The sequence below is a fragment of the Stegostoma tigrinum genome, chromosome 1, assembly GCF_030684315.1.
Source record: "Stegostoma tigrinum isolate sSteTig4 chromosome 1, sSteTig4.hap1, whole genome shotgun sequence".
Classification (NCBI taxonomy): domain Eukaryota; kingdom Metazoa; phylum Chordata; class Chondrichthyes; order Orectolobiformes; family Stegostomatidae; genus Stegostoma; species Stegostoma tigrinum.
The window spans coordinates 156,574,729-156,595,985 of record NC_081354.1 but is presented as its reverse complement, the minus strand read 5'-3'; the positions used below and the strand labels follow the sequence as shown (position 1 = coordinate 156,595,985).

General features: G+C 42.1%; 1 protein-coding gene across 1 annotated transcript in view; it reads left to right on the top strand.

The window, feature by feature from the left end:
• Positions 1-21,257, top strand: part of dcc (DCC netrin 1 receptor) — a 931,407-nt gene that overhangs the window by 612,048 nt on the left and 298,102 nt on the right. The window contains exons 10-11 of the mRNA XM_059643861.1: positions 8,758-8,906; positions 19,122-19,260. Coding sequence (XP_059499844.1) covers positions 8,758-8,906; positions 19,122-19,260 — 288 coding nt within the window. The remainder of the gene's footprint in view (positions 1-8,757; positions 8,907-19,121; positions 19,261-21,257) is intronic.

The window sequence follows — 21,257 nt, the reverse complement described above, 5'->3', positions numbered from 1 at the left end:
AACACTTGGCTGCTTAAACCATCTAAAATTATTCTTAAATGTTATTCTGCATGGGATGCGAGTATTTATTGAATCCCTAATTACTCAGAGGGTAGTAAAGAGTCAACCACATTGCCATTGGTGTGGAGTCACATGTAGGCCAGACATGGTAAGGATGGCAGGTTTTCTTCCCTAAAGGACATTACTGTAAAAACTCTAGATAACAAAGCGTGTAGCTGGATGAACACAGCAGGCCAAGCAGCATCTTAGGAGCACAAAAGCTGACATTTCGGGCCTAGACCTTTCATCAGAAAAGGGGGATGGGGAGAGAATTCTGAAACAAATAGGGAGAGACGGGGAGGGGTACGGAAGATGGATAGGTGAGAAGATAGGTGGGGAGGTAGGGAAGGGGATATGTCAGCCCGGTGAGGACAGACCAGGTCAAAGGTGTGGGATGAGGTTAGTACATAGGAAATGGAGGTGCAGCTTGAGGTGGGAGGAGGGGATAGGTGAGAGGAAGAACTGGTTAGGGAGGTGGGGATGAGCTGGGCTGGTTTTGGGATGCAGGGAGGCGGGGAGATTTTGAAGCTTGTGAAATCCACATTGATACCATTGGGCTGCAGGGTTCCCAAGCAGAATATAAGTTGCTGTTCCTGCAACCTTCGGGTGGCATCATTATGGCACTGCGGGAGGCCCAGGGTGGACATGTCGTCTAAGGAATGCGAGGGGGAGTTGAAATGGCTCGCGACTGACAGGTGCAGTTGTTTATTGCAAACTTGTGTTCTGCAAAGCTGTCCCTAAGCTTCCGCTTGGTTTCCCCATTGTAGAGGAAGCCACAATGGGTACAGCAGATGCAGTATACCACATTGGCAGATGTGCAGGTGAACATCTGCTTGATGTGGAAAGTCTTCTTGGGGCCTGGGATGGGGGTGAGGGAGGAGGTGTGGGGACAAGTGTAGCATTTTAACTCCCCCTCCCATTCCTTAGATGACAGGTCCATCCTGAACCTCCTGCAGTGCCATAATGATGCCGAAGGTTGCAGGAACAGCAACTCATATTTCGCTTGGGAACACTGCAGCCCAATGGTATCAATGCGGATTTCACAAGCTTTAAAATCTCCCCTCCCCCCACTGCATCCCAAAACCAGCCCAGCTTGTCCCCCCTCCGTAACCTGTTCTTCTTCTCACCTATCCCCTCCTCCCACTTCAAGCAGCACCTCCAATTCCTACCTACTAAACTCATCCCACCCCCTTGACCTGTCCGTCCTCCCCGGATTGACCTATCCCCTCCCCACCTCCCCACCTATACTCTCCTCTCCACCTATCTTCTCCTCTATCCATCTTCTGTCTGCCTTCCCCTCTCTCCTTATTTATTTAGGAATCCTCTCCCCATCCCGCTATTCTGATGAAGGGTCTCAGCCCGAAACGTCAGCTTTTGTTTTCCTAAGATGCTGCTTGGCCTGGTGTGTTCATTCAGCTCCACGCTTTGTCATCTCGGATTCTCCAGCATCTGCAGTTCCCATTATCTCTAAGCACTGTAAAAACTCTATTGGTTTATTTATGAGTACATGGTCATAATTAGGCTAGTGTTTTAATCCTAGATTTTTACTGATTTCACATTTCATCATTTGCCATGGTAGGATTTGAACCCATGTTGCCCACTGGCAGACTATGTTATTTTTTCAGAAACATTAGCACTGCACTGCTGCATCCCCAAGAATAATGTCACATCTATGTCAATGGAATAGGACACTGGATGAATGATGTGCCTCTCCTAAATTATCTTCATGATCAGTCCCTCTTGAAGGCAAGTATTCTATTGACTAGAAGTGAAGCACGTCATGGAATACTGAACATAACAAGTTTAGGAATATACATCAAGCACAGCCTATACAACACAGTTTCTGACATAGCCATATTTTAGAAAGGTAAGCCAGTTCCTAAACCCTCCCCATCTACACCATCTTGCACTAACCATGAATTAAATAAAGTGCTGTGAAATGTCAAAACCATTTGGCCTTTACTGGAACAGCTGACAATTAACAACTACTTCCATTCATACTATTTTCCAATCAGGCTTAAATGAAATATTAACAGTTGCCAAATAATTAACAAGCTCAGTATTTCAATAATAGATCACGGAGTAGCATGTCCATCTAACTTCTCTCAAAATCCATTAAGAGCTTGATAAATCATAATTGCCTGATGCAAGTATGACTGATTCACAACATTGTAAGTCTTTGTTCATATGTATTGCGCCCATCTCAGTGTGCTTCATAAACGTGTACGGTTAAGACCTTTTAATTCTTAACAGTCACAACTCATTCATCAGTTACTTTTTATTACAGGTTATTACATATGCATGAAATGCTGCCGTAATTGTTTGAGATCTATTAACTAATGACATAGATCCTTAAACTTGAGAGTTTCCTAAATTGTGTATTTTGTGTATTTATTCATTCAGTCATCAGAAAAATGATGAATTGTTGTACCGCCCACAACATGAAATACATTTGTTCCCACCACCAATAAAGTCTCAAAACATGCAGGGACTCTAAAGGACGACAATATAAATCCTGTATAAAAACGAAAGCATAAATATTCCTACAAATTACATTCTCTCACTTCAGCTTGTCCATGCGTGTTTGACCCATTACAGTTAAACTGCAAACATGAGTAAATGTTATTTAAAACCGGGTGGAAGCTTGATTATCTAAATCTGGTTTGTGTTGAATAGGGCTGACAAGATAATCCCAACCAAAGGTAGTGTGCTGAATATCCTGATCTCTTGGTTCAGCATGGGTAGAATGGAATGAGTTTCTTTTATTGTTGCTTTTTGCGTATTGAGGTATCCAATCTAAAAGGCTCAATGTGCTTTAATCCCAATAGTGCACCCATCGATTATGTTATTGCTGCAATTTCTCAGAGTATAAATTTTAAGCACCTAATCTCTGTGTGTGACAGTAATCCATTTTAATGCTGTATCATTTCTATTAAAAAGATTGCCTGTACATGCAGGTTGGATCTGATACCAATGATCCATATGGAAATGTGAACCCAGTGTCTACCTTTTTAATCAGTTTAAGAGCTCATAGCAAGATCCCCCTTTTTAAAATAATCACCTGAAGAATAGGAATCTGGCTTTGAATGAATGCTTTGTATCTCAAGATTAAATTGTTCTGCCATGCATTCTTTGGTTTGTATATGGGCTATCGTTTTCATTTTCCCAATACTTCAGAGAAGATTGAACACCTTATCTAATTACAGCAGACTAATCTCTGTATTCCACACGAGGTAACTTTATGAAATGCAGTCCGGTCTAAAAGATGCTATCTGAATATAGAAGGAGAAACCATCCTTTACTTAAATGGGCATGATCTTCCTGAAGTAGTTGAAATTGAAATTATGCTCCGAGAAAGACTACTAAGAGTGTATAAAAATAATTTGAGTACAGAGTTTTACGTGGTAAAATTAATACAGAGTTTCTTACTGGACGTGTGAGCTGAGGTGGATTCCCCCTGGGAGTTGCCTCAGATTTCTAAACTGACCACTCAAATTTATATAGTTTATTGTTTGGTGTTGATAGAGTGCTAATTGCTCTGCTAAACCTGGCCCTTGTCTCACCTAATGTTCACAGGTATGCATTCTCCACTGAGAGTCACTGGCTAGCAATTAGAAACAGTATACTGGCTTTTGTTTTAAAGTTCTTTCAGTGCTCAATATCCTGGCAGAGTTGAAAAATAAAAGCAATTCTTCTTTTTAAAGAAGTGGCTAGTTTAAGAAAATAATTTTGGGAAAATCCTCTATGATCATCCTGAAGGTTCCATTTCATCATGCTGACGAGGTGACACAAAATCTCATCGATCCATTTACTTCTTCCATTCAGAGACATGTCATAAGGCCTTTTGTAGCTGATGGCAGAGCACCCAGATGATCATGAAGTGTTGAGCAGACCCTCTCTGGAGGAAAGGGTGTCTTTGGCAGAAAGAGGCCTCCTGGAGACAGGGAGAGGCAGACAGATTTCCTCAACCTGCTAAGAGCTACAGGATCAATATTCTTATGTAATTTGTTTTCCTAACATACCCTTCATTTCTCTTCATGTTTCTAAAAGAATGATACTATTGGAATAAGTAATCACGGCTTCATGATCTACCTGGTATTCATGTGCTTAAATGTCTCTTTGTTATTGTCATATAATCATAGACAGGAACCTATCTAACCCTTTGTCATGAATCAAAACACACTGTAAATTTATTGTGCTGGAAATTTACCTTGGTACTCATTACGAAATACCCTGGGTTCTGATAAAAGTTCGCAGACCTGAAACATAAAATCTTGCTTCTTACTTCACAGATGATGTCAGACCTGCTGACCGTTTTCAATGATTTCTATTTTTATTTCTATATTGAATTACTCATGGCACAAGAGATCCATTCCAGATAAAATAGCTGACATTAGAGGGATGATAAAAGGAGTGATATCCCACACAAGGAAAGCAACAAGAAAAGTAACCCGATCCATAATCCTCTTAAAACAAGATAGTGGAAATCTAAGCAAGGAACAAAAACAAAGTTGCTGGGAAAGCTAGCAGGTCTGGCAGCATCTGAGCTCCTGATATATAGTATCCGCAGTTCTTTCAGTTTTTATTTATGGAAAATCTGAAACCGGCCTCCCCCTTTTAGCCGAGATAATGGGAACTGCAGATGCTGGAGAATCCGAGGTAACAAAGTGTGGAGGTGGATGAACACAGCAGGTCTAGGAGCACAAAAGCTGATGTTTCGGGTCTAGACCCATCATCAGAAAAGGGGGATGGGGAGATCGTTCTGAAATAAATAGGGAGAGAGGAGGAGGTGGATCGAAGGTGGATAGAGGAGAAGATAGGTGGAAAGGAGACAGACAAGCTAAAGGGGTGGAGATAGGCCCTGTAGAGGTGAGTATAGGTGGGGAGGTGGGAGGCGATAGGTCAGTCTGGGGAGGACGGTCAGGTCAAGGGGGTAGGATGAGGTTAGGAGGTAGGAAATGGAGGTGCAGCTTGAGGTGGGAGGAGGGGATAGGGGACAGGAAGAACAGGTTAGGGAAGCGGGGACGAGCTGGGCTGGTTTTGGGATGGGGTGGGGGAAGGGGAGATTTTGAAGCTTGTGAAATCCACATTGATACCATTGGGCTGAAGGGTTCCCAAGCGGAATATGAGTTGCTGTTCCTGCAACCTTCCGGTGACATCGTTGTGGCACAACCATCTCCCCATCCCACTTTTCTGATGAAGGGTCTGGGCCCGAAACATCAGCTTTTGTGCTCCTAACATGCAGCTTGGCCTGCTGTGTTCATCCAGCTCCACACCTTGTTATCCCCTTTTTAGGCATTAGTAATGAGTTACAAACGTAATGTTTCAGAGATAGTACGAACTGCAGATGCTGAAGTATCTGAGATAACAAGGTGTAGAGCTGGATGAACACAGCACGCCAAGCAGCATCACAGGAGCAGAAAAGCAGACGTTTCAGACTGAGACCTGAAGAAGTGTCCAGGACTGAAACATCAGCTTTCCTGCTCCTGTGATGCTGCTTGGCCTGCTGTGTTCATCCAGCTCTCCACCTTATTATCGCAAATGTAATGTTGTCTGAATATATCTAGCTGCGCAGGAGACTTTTTTAAAAGCACATCTTCTCACATACCCTTTTACCTGCTTTGGGGAATAGTGGATTTAGGAATGAGGAGTTGTAGTTTGATTATTACCCCATTGGGGCAAATCATAAACACATTTGCTGTGTCCAACAAGTCCTGGTGGTGCCTTGAAGCCTGAGCTTCTGACCCTGAAGTAGGGATGGCACCACTGCATGACAGTCCCCATGAAAATCACGCAAATCGATCAGATTCTGAATTGTTTATAAAAATGAAAGTATCAGTTGTCCTATAACTTTCTTTTCTCTCCTCTCAGCTTGTCTCTGCATGTTTGACCCATTAAGGTGAACCAACCACAACACACAATATAAATCCCATTGTGACCTAGTAAAACTGAAGAGATGAAAGGAATAAACCAGCATGGCTGGAAAAGTTTATATCAACCCAAAATGAAGTATTACAGTACATCCCAAAGCAATAATACAGCTTGACGCAGTTGTTGCTGAAGATTATTTGAGTTTAATTCTACAACAGTGCTCCCTTAGCTCTTTTAGAAGCCTGCAAAATTCCTAACATGTAAAGCAGAACTTCTGAAAATCACATTGGCTTCCAATCTCTTTTTCTCCTTGGAAACATTTTGAACTAGCAATTTACAGAATGCCCTTTGCTTTGATGTTGGCAAGGATGTTGCTGACATGGAAATTAACTAGGTCTAGTCCTGGACCACTTATCGAATTCTGCTGATTTAACCAAGCTGCGGGAAAATCCGATGAAGGGTCTAGGCCTGAAACATCAGCTTTTGTGCTCCTGAGATGCTGCTTGGCCTGCTGTGTTCATCCAGCTTCACACTTTATTATTATGTGGGAAATCCTTTACTGGATTCCCACAAAAATAGATAAGAACAATTGGAAACCATTATAAAGGACCAACCATTGGTGGATTAAAACCAAATTTTGTCCTTAAAGAGTTAAATACTGGAAACTGCATTCAGACACTCCAAGAAATGAACTGTGTTCCAAATTGAAAATTCAAAATTATGCGAGGGAGTGATTGGAATTAATTTAATTTGTGCTAATGTGCCTAAAAATGTTGATTTAGACAAGATTAAGATGTTCACATTATAAAGAAATGTCTAATTCTTATTAAAATTACTTTACAAAAATTATGTTTAGTGAATCAGAAAAGGGGCTAAACGGATTAGTTTCAGTTTAGCACAGACTTTCCACATCTGCTTAAAATGTAAAATCTCACTAAAAGACTGGGAGTTATAGAGGGTTGATGGTCTCATTGGTTGAATTTGTATGTAATGAGATTGGGGACTGTAAATCCTGTTTATAATTTTCATCTTCACACTTTTGAAAAGAGCCTGTAGTGGCGGCTGGGCAGTGAAGCCTCCATTAATTCACACTTAATTCTGCTCACCAGTATTGCAGAGCCCAACGTTTAAATAGCTTATTACTATTCCAGCTGATAATCTTATTAACATCCAAAGTGCACCACATTGTATGAAGAGCAAGCTACTGGAAATTAGCCTTCCCAGTAATGTTTTAACAATGTAGCACAGGGAAAGTACAATGTGATTCGAGTGAATGTCTCATTGAAAATTCATACGTGTTTTAGTCACAAGTCTATTTCCCTCATTATGCTGATTAGAGTTGATTGCTTGCATGCTTAATCCTTTAGAATTTGTTTGGATTTGTTTTATTTCTGCTACTGCTTTTATAGAATCGACGTAACACATGGAATCAAAGTTTATTGTTTGCTGCAAAACATTACCTACTTTTGTGTTCAAAATTTCTTCAATCCATCTGGATTTTCAGTACTTCTTGCTGATTAAAGTACTTATGAGAAAGCTATTTGTTGGTGTGACAGTATAACCATCAGTGGAAAAAAAAGTCTCTCATTCATTCTTCAACATCACATTGAGATTGTACAGGATGTTGTTGAAGCCTCTTCTGGAGTACTATGTACTGTTTTACACATTCTGCTGGAGTAATGATATTATTAAATTGGAGACGGTTCAGAAAAGATTTACCCTGATGGTGCCGGGAAAGGAACGATTGAGCTATAAAAATAGACTGGGACTTTTTTCACTGGAGAGCAAGCGGTTGAGCGGTGAACTTATTTATGAAATCATGAGGGGTATAGATAAGGTAAATAGCAAAAGTCATTTCCCTAGAATAGGGGAGTTCAAAACTAAGGCGCATATTTTTAAGGTGAGAGGAGAAAGATTTAAAAAGGATGTGAGGGACACCTGTTTTACACAGAGTGCAATGTGTGTGGATTGAACTGCCAGAAGAAGTGATGGATGCAGGCGCAGTTGCAATGTTTTAAAGATATTTAGATAAGTACATGAATGGGAAAGGTTTGGAGGGACATGCATGGGCCAAAAGCCGGCAAGTGGCTTAGTTTAGTTCGGAAACATGTTTGGCATGGACTAATTGGACCAAAGGGTTTGTTTCCATGCTGTAGGACTCTATGACTCTATAGTTCAATTGACCAAGGATGAAGGTTTGTCCATTTCAAGTGTAGAAAAGAAAATTATTGCAGACCAACCGGGTAAAATTCTTCAAGTTTATTATTTTTCAGTTATGATTTGAAATCGTTTTGATGGGTTTCAAATTAATTCCCAGTAGTCAGAGAAAAAGGCTTATTTACAATAATTGATCTGAAATTAGCAGGCTGGCCTCAGGCTACTGCGAGAGATAGACATGAGCCTTATTGGTAGAACAGGAGGTTGGGATTCAACCATTGGGATAGAAGAAGGGAATTATTTTGCTTCAGATTAGGGAAATTATCAATACTTTCTGTTTCTCCAAATGTGCAGTATACATTATTTACTGAGTATGACTACTTGCTAGATACCCATCATGCAATTAACAGGGAAAAGAAAAATTGAGCACTTGAAAAATGGTCAAGGTTTGAAAACTGAAATGAAATTAGGAAATACTTGAACAATTTAACATTTTATCTAGAATCAAAAAAACACAAAAATAGAAAGACAATGTCTGATAATTAAGATGAAAATTGTGATCAGAAGTCCAGAATACCCTTCCTTCTTTTCTTTCACAGGTACAAATTACAAATTAACTTGTGGGTTCTTTTAATTTAAAAAAAACCTGCAGTGTTTTTCATGCTTTTTTTTCCCCCTGTGCTTGAACAGTGCAAGTTCCAGGACCAGCAGAAAATTTTAAAGTGGTTTCCACTTCACCAACCTCCATTCTGGCCTCCTGGGATCCCCCTGCTTATGCGAACAATCCAATCCAAGGCTACAGGCTGTTTTGGACAGAGGTCACTGTCAAAAAAGAACAAGTGAGTTTGAGTAACTGCGGAATCTCCATTTTATTCTTACTGAGTTTGGAGTTATGCACTTATCTATTCCACAAAGCACTATCATTTTCACCTTTCTACTTCTGGTACCTTTAATTGAGGTCAGGCTGCCATTCATTACATCCAGAATTGCCAACCTAAACTACTTGAATGTGTTGTAATGACAGAGGATCATACCAAATCTTTGTCCTGCTGCCAATGCAAATACAAGAACTTTTATCTAATAATTTTCATGAGAGAGTCTTTTGAATCACTCAGAGAAGTTACTTATCAAGGGTGGGTTTCATGGGTGTATAAAGAAATAGTTTCCAATGTTAAAGTCCATCTCTTAGGAATTTGCACTGCAAAATGTCTTTTGTGTCACCCATTCCAATGACCTGTCAAAGTGAGATTGCCAGTTAGTGTCGGTCAGTTTTCTGTTTGAGCAAAAGTTGCTGAAGCACATCTCTTAAAAGACTCCGGTCAGCTACTGGTAAGTCAGAAAATCCAGCATCTGCAGTTCCCGTTATCTCAGAAAATCCATTATTCTCTCGCAAAAACAGAAGTTGCTGGAAAAGCTCAGCAGGTCTAGCAACAGCAGTGAAGAGAAATCAGAGTCATCCTTTCATGTCTGGTGACCCTTTTTCTGAGGAAGGGTCACCGGACCTGAAACGTTAACTCTGATTTCTCATCACAGATGTGTCAGACTTGCTGAGCTTTTCTAGCAACTTCTGTTTTTGTTTCTGGTTTCCAACATCTGCAGTTCTTTTGGTGTTTATCTGATATTGCCTCGATCTAATTTGTATTTTCAATAGCTCAGATTTTCCTTCTCTTGCGGCTTTGGACTGAAATAGAGTTATGGAGTCCAACAGCAACAGGACTGTGTGCTGCCTGTGTACAAGATGGTAGCAAAGGGAAATCCTATGAGGGTGGGGATCCCAAGGATCAGCATCTGAAAAGAAGCGGAAGGGATGATCCCTTACCCTCCAGACCTATCCAGAATCCCAAAGAATGTCTCTCATAGAGTCAGTGAGTCACAGAGTTATACAGCATGTCCATGCCAAACAGAATCTCAAACTACAGAGACAGTAGGAACTGCTGATGCTGGAGAATCTGAGATAACTAAAGGTGTAGAGCTGGATGAACACAGCAGGCCAAGCAGCGTCAGAGGAGCAGGAAGGCTAACATTTTTGGTCTGATTCTTCAGAAATGGGGGAGGGGAAGGGGGTTCTGAAAAAAATGGGGAGAGAGGGAGAGGCGGATAGAAGATGGAAAAGGAGAAAATCGGTGGAGAGGACACAGACAGGTTAAAGAGGCAGGGATGAAGCCAGTAAAGGTGATTGTAGATAGGGGGTTATGGAGGGGATAGAACAGTCCAGGGAGGACAGACAGGTCAAGGAGATGGGATGAGGCTAGGTGGTAGGCAATTGGGGTGGTGCTTGAGGTGGGAGGAGTGGATAGGTGGGGTGAAGGACAGGTTTGGGAGGTGGGGATGAGCTGGGCTGGTTTTGGGATGCGGTCAAGGAAGGAGAGATTTTGAAGCATGTGAAGCCCACATTGATACCATTGGGCTGCAGAATTCCCAAGCAAAATGTGAGACACTGTTGCTGCATTCTTCGGGTGGCATTGTTGTGGCCCTACAGGAGGCCCAGGACGGACATGTTGTCCAAGGAGTGGGAGGGGGAGGTGAAACGATTGCAATTGGGAGGTGCAGTCGTTTGTCGTGAACTGAACGTAGGTGTTCTGCAAAGTAGTCCCCAAGCCTCCGCTTGGTTTCCCCGATGTAGAGGAGGCCATATCGGGAACAGCAAATACAGTATGCCACGTTAGTAGATGTTCAGGTGAACATCTTAGGGCCTGGGATGGGGTGAGGGGGGAGATGTAGGGGCAGGTGTAGTGCTTCCTGCGGTTGCAGGGAAAAGTGCTGGGGGTAGTGGGGCTGGTGGGGAGTGTAGAGCGGACAAGGGAATCACGGAGAGAGTTATTCCTCTGGAAAGCAGATAAGGGTGGGGAGGGAAAAACGTCTTTGGTGGTAGGGTTAGAATGCAGATGGCAGAAGTGCCGGAGGATGATGCGTTGGATCCAGAGGTTGGAGGGGTGGTAGGCGAGGACGAGGGGGATTCTGTCTTGGTTTTTATTCCAGGGAGGGGGTGTCAGGGATGAGTTGAGGGAAATGTGGGAGACATGGTTGAGGGCGTTTTAGTCCGTTGTGGAGGGGAAGTTGCAATTTTTGAAAAACGTGAACACCTGAGATGTCCGGGAGTGGAATGCTTCACCCTGGGAGCAGGTGCGGTGGAGGCGAAGAAATTGGGAATAGAGGATGGCATTTTTGCAGGAGAGTGGGTTAGAAGAGGTGTATTCTAGGTAGCTGTGGGAGTTGGTGGGCTTGAAATGGATTTCAAGCGGCTTCAGGGCCTCATTGCAGAACACCTACGCTCGGTTCGCGACAAATGACTGCACCTCCCAGTCGCGAACCATTTCAACTCCTCCTCCCACTCCTTGGATGACATGTCCATCCTGGGACTCCAACAGTGCCACAGTGATGCCACCCGAAGGTTGCAGGAACAGCATCTCATATTTAGCTTGGGAACCCTGCAGCCCAATGTTCACAATGTGGACTTCACAAACTTCAAAATCTCCTTTCCCCCGACTGCATTCCAAAACCAACCCAGCTTGTCCCCACCTCCCTAACCTGCCCTTTCCCTCACATATCTACTCTCACCTCAAGCCCCATCCCCATCTCCTACCTGCTAGCCTCATCCCACCTCCTTGACCTGTCCATCTCCCTGGACTGGCCTATCCCCTCCCTAAATCCCCATCTACACCTACTCTACTGGCTCCATCCCCCCATCTTTGACCTGTCTGTCTCCTCTCCACCTATCTTCTCCTTTATGCATCTACTATCTGCGTCCCCCTCTCTCCTTATTTGTTTCAGAATCTCCTTCCCCTTCCCCATTTTTGAAGAAGGGCCTAGTCCCGAAACGCCCACCTTCCTGCTCCTCTGATACTGCTTGGTCTGCTGTGTTCATCCAGCTCAATACCTTGTTCTCACAGAATCTCAAGCTAAATTAGTCCCATCTGGATGCTCCTGGTTCACATCCCCACAAACCTTTCACATTCATGTATTTATCTAAGTACCTCTTAAATGGTGTGACTGTGCCCACATCCACCACTTCCTTTTCAAGTTCATTCCACATGCGAACCACCCACTGAGTGATAAAAATGTCTCTAATGTCTTTTTTAAGCTTCTCTCCTCTCACTTTAAAAATATACCTCCCCATCTTGAAATCCCCCACCCTAGGTAAAAGACACCTACCATTAATCCCATCTATACCTCTCATGATTTTATAAACCTCTACAAGGTCATCTCTCAACCTTCCGTGCTCCAGTGGCAAAATTCCAAGCCTATCCATCCTTTCTTTATAACTCAAACATTCCATATAAGCAAGTCCTCCTAAATCTCTTTTGGATGTTCCCTGGCTTAATAATATCCATCCTATAACTAGGTGACCAGAGCTGTACAGAGTACTTCTGAAGATGCCATATCACTGCCCTATACAAGCTCAACATGACTTCCCAACTCTTATAATCAAAGGACTCAGTACTGATGCCAAGCATGCTAAATGCCTTCTTAACCATCTTGTCAATATGTGATGCAAACTTCAAAGAATTATGTACCTGAACTCCGAGGTCTCTCTTTTCTACAACACTACTGAGGGCCCTATCGTTAATTGTATAAGCCCTGCTCCTGGTTGTTGTACCAAAATACAATACCTCATATTTATCCAGATTGAACTCCATCTGTCATTTTTCAACCCATTGAACCATTTGATCAAGATCTCTTTTGGCTTGAGCAGATTGACCAATATCCCTGATCCGTCTACCCACACTCTGGCCTCATTTGCAACATTTTCAGCTGATTCAACCTTCCTCCACCTTCCTCATTCTCCACTCCATCCTTGACCTCCTAACTCAGAATCCAGCTTGAAATTATAGTTTGGATTATGCTGACATCATTGGACCCAATTTTCGTCTTGAAAACAGGACCACAATTAAGGACCACTGACAAAGGGTAGCCCTTGACTACCCTCAACTCAATGTGACTCAATACCATCTGAATCCTGACTACTCCATGGCCTGAACTCCAACTCTCCCCAATCTGCTGACCTGATCTCAGCCTGACCATCTCACTACATTGTATTGACTCCTGACTGCCTTCTCTGATCACTGGAAAGAAACCCTAACATTTTGAAGAGCTCTTTAAACCAAAATAATGAGTTCCCAACCCACTAACCCACCTCATCCACCTACAACCTCAGACTCCATGCCGCTCTACCCATTCTGACTACTTCACCCTTCTGTCACCTCACCCGCCTACTATTTCATCCACAGTCTTACCTACATACCACACCAACTTTACCCACCCGACTCATTCATGCGCCCACTCTCTAACATTCAGACTGGCCCATTAGATGTTCCTCCTTTTGATGGGACTAGCTGCAAAACAGTATTCCTCAACTTCTCTCCACAACATGTAGCACCATGATATAGCACCAAAACCAGAAAATGTTGGAGAAATGCAGTAGGTCTGACAGCATCTGTGGAGAGAGCAATATTTCGAGACTAATCCGATTCTTCTTCAGAACTCTGAACTTCTGATGACGAGTCAGATCAGACCTGAAACATTAACTCTGTTTATCTCTCTATACCTGCTGAACTTCTCCAGCATTTCCTGCTATGATTTCACATTTCCAGAATCTGCAGTATTTTGAGTGCTGTGATGGAGCACTTTGAGTCTCTTGATATTTCTGAAGGAGCTGGACATGGAAATCCCAGTAAGAAATGGAGAACATTGTGGTATTGAACTGTTTGAGCAGAATGGCAATCAGATGATAATCGCCATTCCACAGAAGCTCTGGACCAGTAAGCACACCCTTTAAGATAGCGCCAGTAATTAAATATCTAGAAGTTCAAAATATATCACAACTTTGGACCAACAACTAAACTACTTGCATTAATTTAAAAAAACCAAAAGAACTGCAGAAACGAAATCAGAAACAAAAACAGAAATTGCTGGAAAAACTCATCAAGTCCAGCAGCATCTGTAAAGGGAAATCAGAGTTAATGTTTCAGGTTCAGTGACCCTTCTTCAGAACTGATGGTAGATAGGTAACAAGTTTTTATGCAGATGATAGGGCGAGGGAAGGGTGTAATATTTATTATATTCAAGAGCAGATACTAAGGTTTTTCCATTGTTTTGTGGGACAGATGCACAACCCTCTTCCTTGGCAGTCACCCTTGAGCCTGAGGGATTTGCTTCCATTCCAGTGGTGTGGGTTCTGCAGCAGCTGAGTTGTCCAATCCTGGAGCCGCAGACTCTGATCCACAATCATTTAAAAAGTGGTTAGCATAATGATGAGAGTGAGCTTTTGATTGTGGCCCATAACTGTCTCCCCAGCCTCCCCAACTCAATGACACATGCTTGGAGAAACACTTGCCCATTCTGCAGTTGGTTGTGACTTTATGAATGGGTAAGTGTGACAAAATTATCCAGATGACAAGGTTCAAATACGCACTATGACATGTGCTGACTACAGTCATACCAGCAGCTGGAAGCACAACATGTAGCTTTGATGCTTCTGGTAAAATCACACATGTGCCTTCTCCATCTTGTCTCACTAAGCCCAGCTACAGATTTTAAGAAAACATCAAGTACAGATGGAGAAAAGTATCAATCAATTTAGGAAGTCATTGAGCACCCAGGGTGCTTAAATCCCTATTTATTACGAAAGGAATATTTCTCCGTACAAATATAATCATCTACCACTGGCATTCCATATCATGCTTGCAGTCTTGTTACCAGAGGGGGATGTGTGTGTACAATAGAAATTCTATTGCTCATGAATTAAGACTTGGGTGCAATTTAGAACCCAGTGCAATAAGACTCATAATCCAGGCAACATATTAATAAGAACCTCCAGCTAATAATAAACAATACCAGAAATGTTACTGGCATATTAATTACTGGTTAGTAATTGTAAACAGACAATGGGAAGATTGAATGTAACTCTGGGTTACTGAAGCCCATTAACAGAATGATTATTATTATAAAAAAAATGCCTAGGCGACCATACATTTCTCACTCTAGTTGAGAAAAACTTGGCCATTTAAATTTTCTTCAGACAAATCTGTTTTATTGTTCTAAGTTGTCTCTGCTTCTCCTTTAACCAAACCACTCTCATTGAGATCGATGAACTTATCACAGGTCTTTCTGGAGTAACAGGACTATTGGTGTTTAGAAAAATGAGACGTGATCTCATAGAACCATTGAAGACTTTTCAGGGGCTTGACAGGTAAGATAGTGAGATGTAGGTTGTCTTGACTATTGAGAATCTAGAACACTGTCTCAGGGTGAGGTGCCAATCATTGAGGACTGAAATGAGGAGAAGTGTCTTCACTTAAACATGTTACACTCTCACAATTATACTCATGAGCATATTGAAAAGGGACACTTTATTGCTGGGGCAAAATAAAGAATCTGCTTTGAATCAGCAAGGTCAAGTAAGATCCGTTCTTGTCCTTCAGTATACATGAAACTGCATAAGGCTGCAAGTCAGTCTGATTGTCTGGACAGGAAATTAAAACGCAAACAACCTTTTGGGACATTTCATTGAGAAGGCATTAAAATGTAATCAGTTTTTTTCTGTCGATTTAACAACTGCCATTGTCCAAATAACTGCAAAAGCTTGTTTACAATGGGCTTGCAGACCTTTTAGCTATTGAATGGAATGCCACAGAATGTGTATGAGGTGTCATTAAGCATGAAAAGGTTGCAGAAGTGATTTACTAGTTGTTGCCAGGGTTAGAGGAAGAGGTTGAATTAGCTGGGGTTGTTTTCCCTGCAGTGAAATCATGAGGGGCATGGATAGGGTGAAATAGCCAAGGTCTTTTCCCTCGGGTAGGGGAGTTCCAAAATTCGAGGGCACGGGTTGATGGTGAGAAGGGAAAGACAGAAAAGTGATCTAAGGGGCAACATTTTCACACAGTGGGTGGTGCTTGTATGGAATCAGCTGCCAGAGGAAGTGGTGGAGGCTGGTACAATTATCACATTTAAAAGGCATCTGATGGGTACATGAATGGGAATGGCTTAGAGGGATGTGGGCAAAATGCTGGAAAATGGAGCTAGATTAATTTAGGATACCTGGTCAGCATGGGCGAGTTGGACTGAAGTGTGTTTCCATGCTAAGACAAACCATTCTATCACAAGGAGATGCAAATGGGTGAAACTCAAACATTATTTTATGTTAATACTTCAGCATCCAGAGACCATTTGTTGAGACAGTGGAAAAGCAGACATTATGGCCACTGTTCAAAACCAAGTTGTGATAGGAATGTTTGTTAGCTTTTGACAAAAGTGAGAATGTTCGCTGATAATTACACAATGTTCAACATCATTCACAGCTTCTCAGTTACTGAAGCAAGCTGTTCAAATGCAGCTAAACTTAGACAACATAAAGGTTTGGGATGATATGTGGCAAACAAAATTTACACTACATAAGTGTCAAGCAATGACCATTTCCATCAAGAGAGAATTTAACATAGTGCCCTAACGTTGAATGGCATTCCCATCACTGAATCCTCCACTATCAATATTTATGGGTTACCATGAATCAGAAACTGAACTGGACTAGCTACATAAAATCCATGGCTACACAAGCAAGCAAGAAATTCTATAGTCCTTAGTAAGACAACAAAGTGTGAAGCTGGATGAACACAGCAGGCCAAGCAGCATCTCAGGCGCACCTGCTTGGCCTGCTGTGTTCATCCAGCTTCACACTTTGTTATCTTGGATTCTCCAGCATCTGCAGTTCCCATTATCACTGATACTATAGTTCTTCGTGTCCTGTCTCCCCAAAAGCACCCGTCACTTTCAGCATTCACTGTCTTTACTATTAATGCACAATGTCTGTAAAGTGTAACATCTATAAGATGCTCTAAATTAACTCACTAGAGCACCTTCAACAGAACCTTCCAAATCCAGGACCTTGTACCACATCTGAGAACAAGATCAACAATTGAATGCAAAGTACAACACTTTCAAGATTCCCAAAAAAACCACTGCCTTCCCAGCTATTATCAGACTTTGGAACAGATTTCTTGTGTATTAAATGTGATTGTTCTCTGCAGCTTCTCTGTAGCTGTAACACTATATTCTCCATTTGATTCTATCACTCTTGTTCTTGAGCGTCACAGCTGTCAAAGGGTTAAAACACACATTTCTCCCAGCATAGAGGTGAAAAAGAGAAAGCCATTTGAACATCTTTCCCGTGTCCAGAACAACGGGTTGTGAATCTTCTAGATTCAACAGCCCAAAGTTTGTGGATGCTCCATTGTTGAATATATTTAATGTTGACAGAATACTTGGACTCTAAAGGAATCAAGGGATGCTGGGAGAAGGCAGGAGAGACTCAAGGTCAGCAACAATCATATTGCATGATGAAACCATCTTGACAAGCCAAATGGTGTAGTCCTGCAGCTATTTGTTAGATTTTCTTTATGATCCTGTTGTGTGCGTTGCTAGATGCTGTGCTACTTTTCAAGTAATACAGTGAAGAATTTTTAAATTCCAACCACTACCCTTCGAGCAGCAAGTCTGTAAGCAAGACACCAAGTTAAATCAATGCTACATTTGTAGTGTAAATCCACTCTTTCACACAGAATTACACAGAATGTAGAACTGAACAGCAAATCATTTACACCACATTAGTGCTTATGTTTCATCAGAATCGCCTCTTGGCTCAGTTTTTCCACATACACCAGCATAACCTTCTAGCTTTTTTCTCTCCTTCCACTTGTCTAGCTTCCCATTAAATATGCTATTCAATTCAATCATTCCTTGTGATAGTGAACTTCACATTCTAAGCTGTCTGAGGTATCCGCCAAATTCCCTGTAGAATTTATTGTTACTAATAGTCATAAGGGTCTGTAAAGCATTGCCTGAGAGTATGGCAGAGATAGGTTCAATCAAGGCATTGATAAGGGAATTAAATAGTTACTTGAAAAGGATGAATGTGCAGGTTTATAGGAAGAAAGCTGGAGAATGGCACTGAGTAAGATGCTCATTTGGAGAGCCAGTGTAAATACCATGGGCCGAATGGCCTCCTTCTGTGCTGTAACCATGCTGTGATTCTTTGCTTCATGACTGCTTTACATTTGTGTTGTGAAGACAGATAATTAATTTGATAATTTCTGGTCACTTCATTTCGGGAGGGGGGTGCATAGTTTTAAATGTTTACAATTTGAAGCAGCATTTCATACCATAGGAAAGCAATAAGAGGCAGAAAGAAATCAATTCTGTTCAAATGTCAGAGAGTGCACAGCTCCTGCTTTTTCGAGGAACCAGGAGATCAGTTCCCTGCCACTGCTGATGAAATGGCGCAAGATCATTCACTTTAATGGACAATTCAAGATAAAAGAAACAGAAGACAGGCTTCTGTTGCTTGTGATCTTTACTGGTACATATTGATCATAAGCACAGTGACTGATTGATGATAACTCAATGGCCATCATACCCTCTCAGTGGTATAGGGGTATGTGTAGAATTTCCAGAATGGAAACTCTGTAGAGTTTACCAGGCATATGATTCATATTGATTTGTCTATTTAGTGCTTATCACCTTTGCTGTGTGCTGCACCTCTCTTCACCTTTGTCTCCCGATAAACCAAAGTAAACACGGGCTGAGAATTATTATTAATCAGCACTTACTTTTAAAGAGAATACCACTAATAAAGTCTACTTGTATAACTACATGCCATCAAATTTTGAAACTCACACTTGGATGAAAAATATGTTTTCTAAGGAGGTTTTTTTGTTCACTGGGTTTGGGCATCACAGGATGAGGCAATGTGTATTACCCATTCCGATTGCCACTTGACTGGCAAGCTTGCTAGGGTTATTTAAGAGGGCAATTAAAACTCAATCAAACTTATGTGAGTCAGGAGTCACATGTAGGCCAGACCAGGCAAAAGCAACAGGTTACCAGGTGGCGTCATGGTCATCATTCGGCAAACTCTTAATTCTGAATTCAAATGTCATCATTTGCCAAGGTGGGATATGAACTCATGTCCCCAGAATATTAGCCTGGGATTTTACTAGTCTAGTGACAATGCCACCACCTGTCCATTTTATAATACATTGTGCTGTTGTACCCTGTTTCAGAGCATTGATGTGGATACTATTATTTACAAACTTGAAGGACTGAAAAAGTTCACCAAGTACAGCTTGCGAGTTTTGGCATTCAACAGACATGGAGCAGGTGTCTCTACCCGGGATGTGCTGGTCACAACACTATCCGATGGTAAGTGCAATAAATGATTAATTAAATTCTGGGCCACGCTTATTCAAGGAACAATTTCTGCTCTATTTGTCTACTTCCTGATTTGCGTTACTTTTCCTTTTACTTGTTTTGGTATTAGCGATGTGTTGAACTGTGAAACACTTTGGTTACTGAATTTAGGGTGGGCATTGCAAAGCATGCTCACTACTTAGGTCCCAACAATTATAACCTCTTCACTCATGCACCAAACAAATGATCGAGCAGGAATCAAACTGACACCAATGAACGAATAAACTAATTAAAATACTTTCTTTCTCACCTCTTCACCGAAATATATTATGTAAGGACACATCAGATCATCTTAAATTATGATTAAATCAAGCACAGCTATTTTTCAGCCTCTTCAAAAAGAATGTTAAATGCCAATATTCACGTTTCAGAGATAAAATGAAATGAAGTGAATGTTAGAAATGAATAGGTCTTTTTCAAACAATGCTTTTCTCCCCCCCTGACATCCAGACAGCCCTCCACCCTGCCTCTTCCATTCCCTGCTCCACAGCTCTTAACTACCTCTCCCCTCCAAACATAATAAAGATAGAGTTCCTTTCATCCTCACTTTCCACCCCACCATCCTCCGTATGCAATGTATCATTCTCAAACCCTTCCACCAACTCTAATTAGGCCCCACCACCTAGAACATCTTCCACTCCTCACCCCTCTCTGACTTCCACAAGGACTGTTCCCTTCACCACTCCTTAGTTCACGCCACACTCCCCACCAACCACTCCAACCCGCCCGTTACATTCCCCTGTAACCATAAAAGATGCAACACCTGCCACACACCACCTCCCTCAGCTTGATCCAGGGCCCTAAACAGCCCTTCCAAGTGAGACAGATCTTCACCTGCATCTCCCCCACCCTCACCAATCACATCTAGTGCTCCCAATGTGGCCTTCTCTACATTGGTGAGGCCAAATGTAGACTAGGTGACTACTTCGCCGAACATCTCCATCTGGCCCGTAACAGCCAACCTAATCTCTCGATCACCGCCTGTTTCAACTCCATGCCCCACTCCCTCTTTGACATGTCCACCCTTGGTCGCCTCCAGTGTCACAGAAACTCGGAATGCAAATTTGAAGAACATCACTTTATTTTCTACCTGAGCACCCTACAGCGTGGAGGACTCAACATTGAGTTCTCCATTTCCCACCCACCTCCTGGCTCACCTCCCAGCCCCACCTCCTCCCTTCCATTCCACCTTCTGACCCTCCCTTCCAGCTGCCAACTGGATTCATCTATCCCATCAACCAACCAGATCGTATCCATCACCAGTGTCTACCTATCACCACCATTCCACCTCCACCCCTTCGCCCTACTTTATCGTAGCTACCCCTAATCCCCACATCCAGTCCTGAGGAAGGGCACTGCCCGAAATGTTAACTTCTTTCCTCCAGATGCTGCTTGGCCTGGTGTGTTCTTCCAGCCTCCTGTTTGTCCACCTGACTCAGAGTCTTCACTGGAACAGTGTATGGCCAGGACATAGCAATATCTTTTATAAGAATAATGGAGAACACATCAAGGCACCACATTGATGGAAGAAGATAGAGATGAAGGAGTAGATGTTTGACTTTATTGAGGTTGGGAATGAACGAAGTTGATTGATTGTCTGTTCAGGAGCCTGCTCTGTAACAAGTTAAAAAGTAGCTGGGTTCTAAAAAGGAGGCTGAATGGATGAATGTTTTGCATCTGTCTTTGCCAAGGAACAAGATACTTCCAAAGTTTGAGAGAAAACAACAGAGTGGGCCTAAAATTAATAAGAAGGCATTTTCAAAAGTCAGCAGCACTTAAAATTGATAAAGGAATACAACTAGGACATTTCATCTGAGGGTCATGAGGGACATCTTTCTTACACTGCAAATGGCTAATATCTGGAATACAAAGCCTGACTGTGTGGTAGAATTAGATTCAGGTTTGGCTTTCCAACAAAAATTTGATAATTATCTGAATAGAGAACATTT